At 59.1% G+C, this 13536-nt stretch overlaps 5 protein-coding genes across 5 annotated transcripts; 1 reads left to right on the top strand and 4 right to left on the bottom strand.

The window, feature by feature from the left end:
* Nucleotides 1–20: 20 nt before the first annotated feature.
* FA10DRAFT_304136 (hypothetical protein) lies at nucleotides 21–3785 on the bottom strand. Its single transcript, XM_025525321.1, has 2 exons — nucleotides 819–3785; nucleotides 21–754 (listed from the first exon to the last, which is right to left on the bottom strand). The coding sequence occupies exons 1-2, from the start codon at nucleotides 3738–3740 to the stop codon at nucleotides 116–118; spliced, it is 3561 nt and encodes a 1186-aa protein (XP_025374548.1). The 5' UTR covers nucleotides 3741–3785; the 3' UTR covers nucleotides 21–115.
* Nucleotides 3786–4112: 327 nt separating this feature from the next.
* Nucleotides 4113–6985, bottom strand: FA10DRAFT_269309 (WD40 repeat-like protein). Its single transcript, XM_025522701.1, has one exon. The coding sequence runs from the start codon at nucleotides 6894–6896 to the stop codon at nucleotides 4173–4175; it is 2724 nt and encodes a 907-aa protein (XP_025374547.1). The 5' UTR covers nucleotides 6897–6985; the 3' UTR covers nucleotides 4113–4172.
* A 201-nt stretch (nucleotides 6986–7186) lies between these two features.
* FA10DRAFT_234578 (Translin) lies at nucleotides 7187–8247 on the top strand (the record flags this gene model as incomplete). Its single annotated transcript, XM_025518988.1, has 3 exons — nucleotides 7187–7615; nucleotides 7699–7942; nucleotides 8027–8247. The coding sequence occupies 3 exons, from the start codon at nucleotides 7187–7189 to the stop codon at nucleotides 8245–8247; spliced, it is 894 nt and encodes a 297-aa protein (XP_025374546.1).
* Nucleotides 8248–8529: 282 nt separating this feature from the next.
* FA10DRAFT_296966 (hypothetical protein) lies at nucleotides 8530–10601 on the bottom strand (the record flags this gene model as incomplete). Its single annotated transcript, XM_025524518.1, has 2 exons — nucleotides 8530–9535; nucleotides 9823–10601. 2 exons carry the CDS (start codon nucleotides 10599–10601, stop codon nucleotides 8530–8532), a joined length of 1785 nt encoding a protein of 594 aa, XP_025374545.1.
* A 414-nt stretch (nucleotides 10602–11015) lies between these two features.
* FA10DRAFT_269307 (hypothetical protein) lies at nucleotides 11016–13487 on the bottom strand. The gene is made up of 2 exons (XM_025522700.1): nucleotides 12967–13487; nucleotides 11016–12874 (listed from the first exon to the last, which is right to left on the bottom strand). The coding sequence occupies exons 1-2, from the start codon at nucleotides 13324–13326 to the stop codon at nucleotides 11063–11065; spliced, it is 2172 nt and encodes a 723-aa protein (XP_025374544.1). The 5' UTR covers nucleotides 13327–13487; the 3' UTR covers nucleotides 11016–11062.
* Nucleotides 13488–13536: the final 49 nt, after the last annotated feature.

Raw genomic sequence — 13536 nt, 5'->3', positions numbered from 1 at the left:
GAGGCAATATCAAAATGAAGAATCCGCATTGAAAATGAGAAAAAAAAAAGAGAAAATTGTGATACAAAGGCGCTGGGGTATTGACGAGGAGAGAAAAGAGGACCAAGGATGTTGATTAGAGCTTAGACGAGGAAGGAGTAGAGGTGCCGCTCGCGCTGGTGTGCTCTCTTGTCGTGGTCCCCCGCCGCTGCTGGACGAGACGCATCGGCTCGAGACGGAATTGCACGTCCTTGAGCGTCTTTGTCGACGGCTGCCACTCAGTGTAGTCGTGAAGGAGCTTTTCGATGTCTTGTCCGAAGATATCTCTGACCTGGGGATCCTCCAAGAGGCCTCGGAGGGACCAGGGCAGGGCATAAGGGTTCCAGCGCTGTGCCTCAAACGACTCGGCCCGGATCGCAGGTGGGCCGCCCTCGCTGGACTTGGTGCAGGGCTCGGCTCGCGGAGAAGTGACCTCGAAGAGATATCGGACAGCGAGCGAGTAGGTGTTAGCTTCTTCATAAACGAGCGAATGCCCCAGGCCTCCGTAGAGACTGCCGGCGACCGAGGCAGAGAGGAGGGTGAGAAGGCCGTGATCTGTCAAGCCGGCATTTCGGACAGCGACGCAAAACGACAAGAGGTTGGTCAGGAAGTCGACGCGAGGGAATGCTTGACCGTCGCAGTAAAGAGCGCGCAGAATGGAGGGATGCGAGACCGACGAATGCAGTGCCGAGTAGAGCGGGACAACTTGGTCGTCTAGTGAGGCAACATAGATGAGCTGGAAGAAGGCATTTGAATCAGTGGTCCGAAATCAACCGAATCGGAAGAAAGACACGGCTCACCTTGACGCCAGCGCCGATGATGATCTTGAGCGCAGCCTGGTACTGTTGCGACACGGACGTCGAGCTGGTCTGGAACTCAAACAGCTCCTTGGCAGCCGGCGTCTCAAACGTGTTGAGGTAGTACGATGAGATGGTGTTCGTGCTCAGGTGGGGAAAAGGCCCGTGGTGGATGCCGCACATGGCCAAGAGGGCCGTCCTGGTCTTGCGGGCGTTGACGTGTCCTTGCTCGATGAGCCTAGCCAGGAGGTGGGTGGCCACGATGGACCCTTGCGAGTGGGCCGCGACGAAGAGAGCATCGGCCTCGGCAATAGCCTGGACGTGTTTCTGGTTTCCGAGGAGGGCCGCAAAAAGCTTGTCAACTCGCTCCGACACTCTTCCGTCACCTTCGAGGGCAATGACGGAGATGTCCTCGTCTTTGAGAACGGCCCCTGCGTCCCGGAAGTGTTTGTGCACTGCCGCGGCCATCATGCTCGAGAACTTTGTCGACGTCCCCGTTGGCTCCCCAAAGACATTGCGTAGCGGCCCCTTGCTGAACCACCCGTGCACACCAATTACGGCGACCTTGTGGACACCTCGACAGCCTCGGGTGGATGCCCTCTCCTTGTCACCCATTACGCTCCACAGCCTCGGCAGCCTCTGCTCAGCTTCCTCTGCCATGGCGTACTCGTGGGCCTCTTCCCCTACCCGACCATTGGCGTTGCCTCCATCGATCGCACTGCGACCACCGAGACTAAGCAGCGACACTTTCCTGTGTCGCGAGTGTGCCGGCTTGGTGCGAATCCGGTTCGGATCAGGTGGAGTGCTGAAGAGGTACGAATTGACAGCCGACAGCGTCCTTTCCAACACGCCAACGGAGGGTGGCAGGCTCCTTGGCGGACGGGTGAAGACGTCCTCAAACGTAGGCAGAATGAGATTAGGCGGTGGTGGCTGCTTGGGCTTTGGCGGCTGTTGTGACGACGAGGACGGGTCGCGCTGCTTGTTAGCGGCAGCGGTAGCGGCGGCCGCCTTCGTCACCTTTCGAGCCAGGTCTTTGTTCCCCGTCAGAGGCGTGCTTGGGCGTGATGTGGGAGCCGCTGGATCTGGCTTGTTGACCGGAAGACGCTCTGCGTCCGAGTCAGAGGTGCCATTCTGCTTTTGATCTTTGCCTGCAGGCGCCGGCTCCTTGGTCGTCTTCAGAGCGGCCAAAGCTTTGAGATTCGACGAGGAAGCCTTCGGGCTGACCTCACGAGAGATGTCAGCTTTGGTCTGCCGCTGGAAAATGAGCTCCTCTTTCTTCGACTCTCGCGGAGGTTCGACGCTGGGTAGATCGATCTTCATCACCTCGGGGCCTTCGTGGCCTGATTCGAGCCTGGGCGGGGGCCTTGCAGCTCGACTTCCAAAGTAGTTCACCCACATCGACCTCGTTGCTGGATTCAAGACTGCCTCGCGCGCGCTTAACGTGCCCCCACTGCCAGTGGCCGACATTCTCGACAGGGCCTCTTCCTTGACTTGCTCGGCAGGCGTCTTTGCTGTCGGACGCGGCTCCTCTTCTGGGCCATCTCCCACTACTTGCTTCGCTTCGGTCTCCCCTGCCTTCTGGCCCTCTTCGGCTGAAGTAGGCGGTCTCGAGCCCCATGAAGGGAGCCAGCGGTAGACGAATGAGTCTTTGGGTGGCGGCTCGGCCATTTCGACATCTTTGCTAGCTGCTTCCCCGCTGACTGCCTCTCCTTGATTGGCTAATTGCGGCTGTTGATCGGGTCCACTTGTGGGCACTCCATCTGCCGATGTGTCCATCGCATCGCCGTTCGCTTGTGCGTCAGCACCTCTACCCCATGCAGGCCAGCCGAGACCTGACGAGGACGCCACTCCCTCTGCGCCACTCCAAAGACGCCGAATGGTGCCAGTGTAGGAAGCAAGCGCAGGCTCTGCAGCGTTTGGCGGAGGTACTGGCGCAGCAGATGGCTCTGAAGGACTCCCACTCTTTCCATCTAGTGGCAGCCCGTTCTGTGACCCTTGTAGTTGGTTGGCAGGAGTTGGAGGGGGGGTTGTCTGCATGCTGTCCTCCCTGGGAGCTTGCGGTGCTGACGTCGGGCCGCGCCAAGGTATCCACCCTCGTGCTGGCGGCCTGCTTGCTTCAGCAGTCGCTTTGAGTGTGCCTTGCTGATGCTCGTCAAGAGCATCCTCTGTCGGCTGACGTGATGACGATGCTTGTGCCTCTTCTTCTGCAGGCGGCATGGCCTCCTCTGCCGCTGACGGCGCCTTGGCCTCCGATTCCGTCCCTTGACTCTGCTGCCCCGGTTCTGTCGAAGAGTCGGCATTGTCAGACTCCATCGGTGCGAACCCAAACCAGGTCCTCCTCCTCGCTGCCTTGTTCACGCTCGCTTGTGCCTCCCCAGGTCTTCGCCTCTTTACGGTCAACCCTTGTCCGCCGTTATGTTCTTCATCCTGGCCAGTCCCTGGCTCTAAATGCTTTGGGGCCTCTACTTCTTCTTGCTCTTGCTGGGGCTTTGGAGAAGGCGACTCGATCACCGACACAGCTCTGCTGCTGCTGCCATCGCCGCCGCCACCGCCGCCGAGAGGTGTTTGCTTGCGCTGAGCAATGAGGCTCGCCACCGACGCGTTGCTCGCCACCCTCTTAAGCCTCGACATGGCCGCTCCCGGTCCCGTCGTCGTCGCATTGGAGTTGGACGGCGAAAGGGAGGGACGATCATCGATCTGGGTGCGGTGGGAGCCAACAAAGGAAACAGTAGCGTGCGACGAGGACGGGGTCGCTGCACGGGCCGGCGACAGCATCGACACGGGCCGGCTGCTTGGCGAGGCGCTGTAGACGGACGAGGCCGAAGACGAGGGAGCAACAGAGGGGGACAGCAGCCTGCTGTTTGGATCGCCCTTTGGTGGTGCACGCCGGCCAGGCGGCGCATCGCCGCGTTGATCACCTGGCATCGCCCCTTACTATCCGTGCCCTTGTGATGATGATGCAGTGGTTTGCCTTTAAACTTGATGTTGTTGAAACCCGTTGGACTTATCTGAAACGACGCTACACCCAAAAGTGGAGCCTCCGTGCCCGTGAATCCACGTGTCTCGCGCCTGCCTTGTGCCACCCTTCCTTCTATTCTCCCTTCTCCCACCTTGATCTGCTGAATGTGGATGGCTCTGTAGACCAGATGCGAATGACTTCTTGGAAGCTAGCTCATGTGGTGTGCGACATGACTGTAAGAGTCTTGTGAAAGAACACATAGTCGGGACATGAAAGCAATGAATGCTGTATGAAGCCCACGCTGCGAGCTACACCCATCCCCTCAAGTCATTTAAAGATGCATCAATCCATGTTGATAGTATATAGTACACAAGGCCAGAGAGGCAACAGCTACGAAATCATCGCCGCCAGCCACCTCCACCAGTCGCTCTGACTGGCTGGCTCGGCTGTTGATGATGCTGCTGCTGCAGTACTTGTCTCTGTGTCTTTGGTCTACTCAAGAAGCGCATCGTGCCGCTCTTGTGGAGCACAATGAGGCCGTCTGGTCGGTACCGGATGCCAACGAGGAGGTCCGAGGCGGTTCCAATGTCGCCAAAGGCAGCAAGGACGTTGTGTGCACCGTTTCCGAGCGCAGCATTTGGTTGGCTCGCATTGGCTGGTGAGCCCCCAGTAGAGGAGACTCCTCCTGCAGAGGTGGGCGATACGGCTGTGCCTGCTTGCCCTGGCGAGGAAGCATTACCGACGGCAGCGGTGCCAGTGGCGGAGTCGTGCTGTTGTGCCATTGATGGAGCCCCGTTTAGGTGGACAGGCACCGCTGCACCTAGCATGCCTGCCGTCGAGGCGCTGCTGGAAACGGCACTCGTAGGGACGCCGTCGATGTTGTGTGGCATCAGCGGGTAGTGGCTGACCTCGAACACGGCCACGGGCTGCAGCTCGGCGACTTCCTTGCGCATCAGCGCCGGATGGAGCATGGCCTTGCCATCGGACTCGTCGCTCGTTTCCACGGCAAAGGACGACCGATCGGCGCTCATGCTGTTCCTGGGCCTCGTCGACGACATGCTCATTCTGCCCTGCGGTTGGTGCGGGTCCGCAAACGAAGAACCGCCGCTTCGGGCTTGCTTGGAGTAGGACGAGCTGCCGTGGGCCATCTTGGGCCGCTGCAGCGCGGCGCTGGAGAAGTCCCACATGATGACCTTGCCATCCTCGGCCACGCTCGCGAAGCGGTACGTGCGATCGTCGGCACGCCAGCGCCACGGGTCAAACGCTACCGCCTTGATGAAGCTCGAATGGCCGATGCAGCGGGCGAGGACGCGGCCCTCGGGCGACCAGACAGAGACAAGGTCGTCGCTGCCGCCGGTGACGAGGAGCTTTGCGTCGGGCGACCAGGCGACGCAGGTGAATGCGCCAAAGTACGACGTCATCGTCTGGTCCAGGCGCTCGTTGAGCAGGTCAATGACACGCACCTTGCCGTCGGTCGAGACGACCGCCAAGCGAGTCGAGTCGGGCGCAAAGGCAATGTCGCTGATTTCTGCATTCTTGACCACCTGCCAGTGCGCCACCGGGTTCTTGGACATCCAAGCCTTTCGAGAGTATGTCTCGTTGCCCATCGTGTCGTTTGCGGGTCTCGTGACCACCATCTTGACCGTGGGATCCCAGCCCACGATCCTTGGCCGCGATGACGGGGCTCCATCATCGACTGTGGATGTTCTTGAGCCTCCGTCGATAGAGACGTTACCCACTGTCGTCAGTGAATCGGACGTGGGTTGCCGGCGAGCGGCAGTGGGCCTGGGTCTTGTCGACGAAGCGTCGTTGCGGAGAAACTCTTGCTCCTCTTCCTCTTCCTTCTCTGCCGATCCCAGAGACGAGTGCGAATGGGAGGTAAAGCCCTGTATCGACATGCCCGTGGCCGGTGACCAGGAACCGGGCGCAGCATCGTCTCGGCTGACATCGAAGATGGTGCAGGTACCGTCGGAATGAGCGCATATAAACAGCGTCTCGCTGCCCGGCAACCACCGGATGCTCGTGATGGGCGAGTCATACACACAGCCTCCCTTGTTGATGCGAGAGTACCTCGCCGAAAAGGGTTCGAACCAGACGATGTCTGCCGAGCTGAAGCCGATGATGACATCCAGCCTCGAGGGTGACCGCGTGTGCTGGTTGATGTCGTGGGCCGTGATTGGCGATGCAAAAGTCAGGCGTGCCAGCGGGTCCTTGATCCAGCCATTGGCATTCTCGCCCAGCCAAAAGAGCACCCGCTGTCGATTGGCAAACGCAAAGCGCTCAATGGTGTTGCCATCGCCGCGCTGGCCCATGACCTTTGTGTAATCAGTGTGGTTCTGGAGCCGCTGGACAAAGGAGCTGCTCGTCTGCTTGATGTTGTTCTTTGGCTTGAGCAGATTCTTGCCGCTGCTGCCCGACGATGACGACATGGTCTGAGCGAGCATGCTCGAGGCCAGCGAGGGAGAGGTGGTGATGCTTGGGCCGGCACCACCGGTGCCGCTGAGATGCGCCAGGAGCTGAAGGGCAGCAACGCCCGGGACGCCGCCTTGGCCGCCCGTGACGAGCATGGGGGAGCCGTCGATGCCTTGGCTGGACAGCGAGGCTTCGAGCAGGGGCCCGTGGAAGGAAGCGGTGCCGCCCAGATCGTTGATGGCCGGTGCACCACCCTCTCCCCCGTTTCTCTGCGACGTCGAGACATTGGGGGGATACCTCACGGTGGCGACGGACAGCTTCGTCGTTGGCTGGATTGGCGCATGCGACCAGGCCGAGGGTGCCGCGAGGGATATGTGGCTGAGGGCCGTCTTTGGCGTCGAGCTCGCTCTGTCTGTGGCCATTTCTCCAGCCAAAGGATCCGAAACCGATCTGCCATTCCTCGTCTCTCCAGTGCCAGCGGCTCCAGCAGGGCTCAGCTGACCGGCGCCGGTCGAGGTAGAGGCCGAGGAGGACGACGAGGCTGAGGCACCCGCGGTGCCTGCAGAGGGATTGCTCGAGGAGGCATCCTTGGCCGTGGCGCTCTGCATCTGCGTCTGCGACACGGGGATCATCGTCGGCGGCGCCAGGGGAAGCAAGTAGTTCCAAGCGGGCGTGTATGCGCCCTCTGGCGCAACCAGTCCCTCCTCCATTATCGCCCGTGTCATCCTTTCTCGTTGTCTCTCAGTCGGCCCTTTTTTTCCTTTGCTCTGGCTGCTGGTGGGCCGCTTGCTGCCGTTGTTGAGCTCGAACGCCTTAAAGTCGAGTCGGCCCATGCCCGAGATCCGGATATCGCGCAAACGCAACAACACATGGTTGCTAGACTAAGCTCTTCCACTAAATTTTTTGTTTTGTTTTTTAGATTGTGCCTGGCTCGATCGGCAGCTTTCTTCTTCGCTGCGACGGAAATATGGCCAGCACTTCAGCAGCAGCACCACCACCGATGGAAGCGGCAGCTCGGGGCAGCGCAATCCAAGACCAGTTTCGCGTCTACCGCACCGAGATTGATGCGTACAACGATCGGCGCGAACGGCTGATCAAGGCGTCGCGCGACGTCACGACCCAGTCGAAGCGCCTCATCTTTGTCCTCCACCGCTTCCCACACGACGCCCTGCCGCTGTCCTCGGGCGAGTCGAGTCGGAGCACCAAGGCGGGCGCGAGGATCATCAAGGAAGCGACGGAGAAGCGCGACGAGATCATGAAGATCCTCGTCGAGACGGCGTTGCGCGAGGGCTTGAGCGAATCGACCATCTTTGTGGCGGAGGCGGCAACAGACGCTGACGGCGCCAAGACAGTGGTACGCGACGGAGACGCCGAGATTGGGCGGGCATACAGACATGAGAGATCGCTCGGCGGCGGGTTGGAAGAGTTTGTGAGTATTGCTTGCCCCATGCCCGGACTTGAGCCCCTCTCTCTCTTTTTGCGCGATTGTGCTGACGAGATCGTCACATTTAGATCGAGGGAGTATCCTTCTTGCACTTTCTTCAAGAGGGCAAGCTCATCAGCCTTGCCGAGGTCCAAGCGATGTTCACTACTGCCGACGGTGTCGTTGCCTACCCCGTCCCGCCATTCCGCTATCTCCTGGGACTCTCGGACTTGACAGGCGAGCTCATGCGCTTTGCGACCAATGCAGTCGGTGCAGGAGACACGGGCGCCGTCGTCAATGTCGTCCTGGAGCTCATGCGCGACATTCGCACTGGTGAGCAAAGTGCATGTCTCTCACCGTCCAGTTCAACCACTGAGCATCACTACTGCCCTCCCTTCCCTCTTCCCTTTCGCACAGCCCTGGACCCTTTCATTCCCCTGATCCGCGACATGAGAAAAAAGCAGCAGGTCACTTCGCAGTCGATGCGCAAGATCGAAGATGTTTCCTATGCGATAAAGGTCCGCAGCTCCGAGTACGGGTCGGATCCCGCCGCACTCCAGGAGATGGTGCGGAGATCTCTCAGAGGAGGCAGTGGCGGAGGAGGGGAAGGGGCGCCGGATGAGATTGATGAGGACTAGAAATGTAATCTGTGTATTGTATCGGCGCAAAGGCTGTGTGAAGAGATGTGAAAGGATCGCAGTTGGAGGAGCCTAGACAGCGGGGTGTAATCTTCTCCAGGACGTTGTTGGATATTTAGGTGTAAGGTGTGTGGTATGGGTGACCAAAGAAGCTGAGATACATGAGGATGCAGAAAAGGAGCTGAGCTATGCTGACGGGCTGGTATAGCAGTAGAAGGCCCAGTGCCATTCTGCCATGGTAAAGAGTAGATGTTAAGGTGCAAGCCAGTCCTTCACGCTCGCTCAAGAGCCATTGACGCTCGAGTGAGGGTTGGGCAGCGACAGCGAGCCCATGTCCGTGATGTCGATTCTCGGACCAGCGCTGGAGAAGCTCGCACTTCGCGGGAGCAGCATTTGCGGCACTGGCAGCGGTGAGGACGTCCGCGACTCGGGCGATGACGGTGAATGAACCGGAGGCGGCAGCGCTGGCAAGCTCTTTTCTGCTCGAGCGTATGGGATGAAGTGCTCGCTGGATGGTTTCTCCTCGACGATGTCATCGTCGTCACTGTCGGCGTACCTCACAGAATGATATGACTCTGTTTCTGATCTGTGGCTTCTGGTCGAGTGGTGTCTTGCGGGGGTTTGGCCAATGTTGGGCGACAAATACAAAGGAGCGGTGAGGCATGGAGTCGACGAAGCAAAAGATGGCGATTTCCAGTGCTGACGTGCTCGCTGCGGTATTGGGAAGCTCTTTGGAGAATGGGACGACAAAGGCGACTGCTGGTAGTAAACACCTGGTCTTGATCGGCGGCGCCATGCGACGCCTAGTTCGCGGTCATCACCAGTCAAGCTAGTGACGGGCTGCGGGACCTGGATCATTGCTGTCGCCGGCAGTGACGAGTGCCACCATCTGCGGTCCGCCTCGAGGTCCTCGACTCCCCTTCCACTGGCACGACTCATTTTCATGGCGCCATCCTTCTGGGCTGAATTCCTTCCTGATCGGTGGACCAAGACGACAATGACGAGGAGCATGACGACCAAGATGACAACGAGTGGCACAGCCACAAACCACCAAGAGAAAGGCCGGTGCGCGTCAACCTCGGAATGAGCCAAAGTCTCGTCTTGCTGTGGCGAGGCCGGCACATTTGGACCAGGATCGGAGGAGCGCAGATCGGTTCCCTTTGGCGCGAGAACAAAGGGTGGCGAGACGAGCATATCGTTGAGTCCCCGCTTCCTGCCAAACGACTGAACGAGTCCGCTGTCGAGAATGACGAAGAAGGCTCGGGCCTCGCCGACACTGGGTGCGGTACTGTTGCCAGGTCTTTCTCAGTACACCTTTTTGCAGGAGGACAGCACATTGAGGCTGCTCACAATGTCACCAACCCCCGGCTCTGTTGCGCATGCACAGCATTAGCATCGATCTGAGGTCCACATGATGGCGTCGTCAGCCCAGTGGACCATTTTTGCATGTCATCGGGGCCCTGGAGTGCACAAAGACGAAAATGAAGTGGCCATGGTGTCGCTGGAGATTCAGTCCTGATTTCGCCGAGAAATGTAAGCGCAGGAAGGATCGGGTGCTACAAGACTGAGACTCACCAGACCACTTGTACCTCTTGGTCGGGGAGAAAGGCATCGGCGTTTACCGGCATGGTCCAGGAAAGTCCCGTTGCTTGCATTTGCCTTTGAAACGGCGCCGAATCTCGAGCCTGTTGCCGCGCCATTGCCAGCTGGCTCGCGAGAACTGCAGCCCTCTTTGGGGACATGGGCGGATCTGCGACTGGGACAGGTGATTGCATGTCGACTGGTGGTGGTGAGAGGAGCGACGGTGCTGATGAGGCGGAAGCCTGCTGTGAAGGCAACATCGGAGCTCCCAGCGAAGGGTCACGCCATGCTGTCATGGTGGGTGGCACTACGGAAACCGTTTTTGTCGCTGTCACACCGGCAGGCGAAAACGTCGTACTCGCTCGCCATTGCTTCCCACCCCGCTCTTCATCATTCGAATCGCCATCCCATCTGTCTTCTTCCCTCTCTTCCCGCTCATCTTCATCGTCATCATCGTCATCGTCGATCCAGTAGTCCCGGTGTTCTCGCCTCCTGAGGCTTCTTAGAACTCTTGCCGCAACGGATTCGGCCAGGGTATAAGCTGAGGTTCGATCAGAGAGCGCCTTGAAACTGAAAGGATGCAATGGCGCCGCCGAAGTCAGAAATGTGACTCCTCGTCCTTGAAGGTTTCTCTCTTGCTCCCAGTTCCTCTTCTTTGTTTTTGTCGTCGTCGCCAGCCCTGCGCGCGATCGCGTCGTCTGTACTAATAGAAGGAAAGTGAAAGATAGCACGGCGATCAACGCCAAATTCCAGAACCTAAGGCGGCTCGCCATTGTCACAGACGGTCTCGAGCGGCCCGCGCTCATGTTGCGGAAGGAAAGAAAGCCTAGGTCTTCTTCTTGTTCACGGTACATCAGTACATTCTGGGTGGTGAGGGACCAAGGGGGCAGGAATGCCAAACGAATTAATCGGTTTAGAGCACGCACTATTTTCGCTGTCGTGTAATCCATTGTCAGACATGCTCTGGGATCATCGTCTAGCGGCCCTTCTTACTAGCAACACCGTTAGCTATGGTTAAACAAGGAAACACCCTTCCACCGTACAAGCCTGGGCCGCACCTTTGTGTCGAAGCGCAATCGGCCCCGCCAAGTGTCTCCCACTTCAAAAAACCGAAGCTCGACCTCTCCGAATCTTTGCGGGCCAATGTAAGCACTTGTCCTATCAACGATGAACTGAAGATTGAAGAGTGATGATATTACGTAGACACAGCATGACAGCGCAGCTTTCAACACATTCACAGGCAGTACACGGCCCTGAAAGCGACCTTGGCCCTCTCCCAATTGGAGGACCGGCTCCGTCCTTCGCACCCTGCCGGGCCCTCACGGCGGATGACGTCTGCAATGGCCGCATACACACTGCAGGCGGCCCTCAGCCCGCTTCGGGCCGGTGCACTGGGTATCTTTGCAATGGTCGGGTACGTCGCGGCAAAAAGCGCCTGGGCCACATCGAGGAGCTCGAGCTTGCGGGCATAGATTTCGTCCATCGTGACGAGCGTCTCACCAGCTGTGAGGAGCGTCTCCACCTGCTCCTCCTCCTTCGTCTGGTGCTGAAGCGCTAGATGCCCTTGGGTCAGGCCCTGACGGATCCAGTCGTCGGCCTTGGTGACGACGAGGTAGCAGCGGCGCAGTTCAAGTGAGTCCTTGACGACGTCGCGGGCGATGTTGACGAGCTGGAGGCTGACACCCATCGCCCGTGCGTCCTTGAGGATCTCTGCTACGACCTCTGGCGCCATTGGCTTGGCTCCTTTGCTGATGGTCAACGAGGGCAACTTCAAGCTCTCCCTTTGCCGCGACTTGATTTTTAGCATCGCCTCCTTCTCGAGCACACGGGACACCTTGTAGTCACGAGAGACGAGAACGCCGCTCCGTGCTAGCACAACGCGCGTGCACATCTCGCCAATGCTGCCAGCCACACACTGAGCGTAGTGAGCCTGGTGCTCAAAAGTGGTAAATTGGGACGATCCCGAAGTGTCTTCGCCCAGATCGATTGCGTAGCCGTCGATGAGTTCCTGCCAGAGAGAGACCGGCACAATGAAGCGGAGATCGCAGACTGCCAAGGCCGACGTGATGAGGTCGATGCGGTGCCGAGCAGAGCTGGTGCCCAGCGCATCGTCGGAGAAGTGCTGGAGCCGTTTTTCGATGTCGGTACGTGATGCATTGGGGTCGAAGGTGGCTTCGACCAGGGTCCTGAGCATCGCGATGCGACTGCGCCCATCCGGGGTGGGCTGGCGATCGCCTGATGTGCAGGGATCATCAACATAGTCGTCCATTGCCCTTGCCAGGGCGTAGAGACAGCTGAGGTCTTCTCGCAGATCCCACGGTAGCAGTTTGGCTGCGGCGTGAAAGCTCTTGGAGGCGCGCAGGAGAATCTTGACGGCATGTTCCTTGGCCTTTGCTGCTCGCAGAGACGCTTCGGCCTCCTTGCCTTTGCTCGAACGGTCTTGGTCAAGCTCGACAAAGGAATGCCAGAGCTGGAGGATTGATTCGAGGTTGAGGGGCATGAAGGATGGCGAGAGGGGAGTCGCATTGGCGCGCGAGTCGGAGAGGGTGCGCCTGCGGCATTCATAGATGACGCGATCAAAGGCAAAGGAGGCGCTGATGAGGATGAGGTTGGTGACAAAGAAGAAGAATGCTTCCTCGATCGGCAAGTCGGGTACGGCAAAGATGCCCAGACTCTTGCTCTCAGCAATGTGCCAAGTGCCCCGTCGGAGGGCGTAGACGTCGGCCGAGCAGAGGTAGACGGTGGGCAGGAGCAGGCAGGCGAGCCAGACGAGGCCCTTTGGCCTGCCGAGCATGCCGCTCCATGAGCGCGCCGTACCCCACCAGAGCAGAAGTAAGGGCACAGCGGCCCACCAGACAATCATCGAGAGGTAGTAGCGATTGTCGAAGCCGCCGGGCGAAAAGAGGGAGAAAATGGCAGCGAGGAAGGCCAACGCCGGCACCGTGGCCACGGCCAGTCGAGACACGCGTCGAGGATGACAGGCGGGAGACGACCATCGCGTCACGAGCGATGTCAGGAGCGTCGTCATGAGCGATTGGATGATGAACTACAGGGAAGAAGAGCAAGACGAAGATGTGTACGTGTGGTCAGCCTACATGCGGCCTGCTTGCGTCTTCCTCTGGTCATTTGCCAACGCACAAATGCATACTCTTCGACGGGCACGTAGCCTATACGGGCCAGAACGCAAGTCTTTGGATACCACCAAGCACCGTTGCGTACCAGCTCGTTGTCCCAGGGTGTTGTCCAGACAAAGGCAATGATGGGGAGCAGGACGAGTTTGGCATGGTCGAGAGAGGTGGAAAAAGGCCGCGAGGCGAGGTAGAGAAGGCAAAGCGGTGGCACAGTGATCAGGAGATGGAAGCGAGTATAGTGTAGCTTGCAGGGGGCGTCGACGGACACTGGCCTGGGCGTGTCCTGTGCCGAGGAGAGAGAGGAGAGGCAGGCAGAGAGAGTGATGGCGAGGCCACCAAGCGCAAGCGTAGTTGTGCTGCGGCTCATCGTCGACGGCGCATGACCCACGGAGAGGGGGCGGCCCATCGCTGGCCCTTTTGCACCTGGCGTCTTGCCTCGTAGCTGCCGCCGCCGCCTCAGCTTAGAAGTCCTGATCGTCTCCGCCAGTGAGTGAAGGCTGCTAGCGAGCGCACATGAAAGAAGAAGTGAGAGTTGCATTGAACATTCATTCATTCAGGGTCCGATGCCCGAACAGAG

Source organism: Acaromyces ingoldii (genome assembly GCF_003144295.1).
Source record: "Acaromyces ingoldii strain MCA 4198 unplaced genomic scaffold FA10scaffold_7, whole genome shotgun sequence".
Taxonomy (NCBI): Eukaryota; Fungi; Basidiomycota; class Exobasidiomycetes; order Exobasidiales; family Cryptobasidiaceae; genus Acaromyces; species Acaromyces ingoldii.
Note: the sequence above shows the minus strand (reverse complement) of the source record. Positions and strands in the feature narration are given on the sequence as shown.

Bases quoted from the DNA above. Each gene is read 5' to 3' on its own strand.
- FA10DRAFT_269307 (XM_025522700.1), bottom strand. From the start codon at position 13,326: ATGAGCCGCAGCACAACTACGCTTGCGCTTGGTGGCCTCGCCATCACT. The intron at 12,875-12,966 runs GTGCGTTGGCAA...TCTTCCCTGTAG, and splicing joins CCGTCGAAGAGTATGCATTT to TTCATCATCCAATCGCTCAT.
- FA10DRAFT_269309 (XM_025522701.1), bottom strand. From the start codon at position 6,896: ATGGAGGAGGGACTGGTTGCGCCAGAGGGCGCATACACGCCCGCTTGG.
- FA10DRAFT_304136 (XM_025525321.1), bottom strand. From the start codon at position 3,740: ATGCCAGGTGATCAACGCGGCGATGCGCCGCCTGGCCGGCGTGCACCA. The intron at 755-818 runs GTGAGCCGTGTC...GCCTTCTTCCAG, and splicing joins TCATCGGCGCTGGCGTCAAG to CTCATCTATGTTGCCTCACT.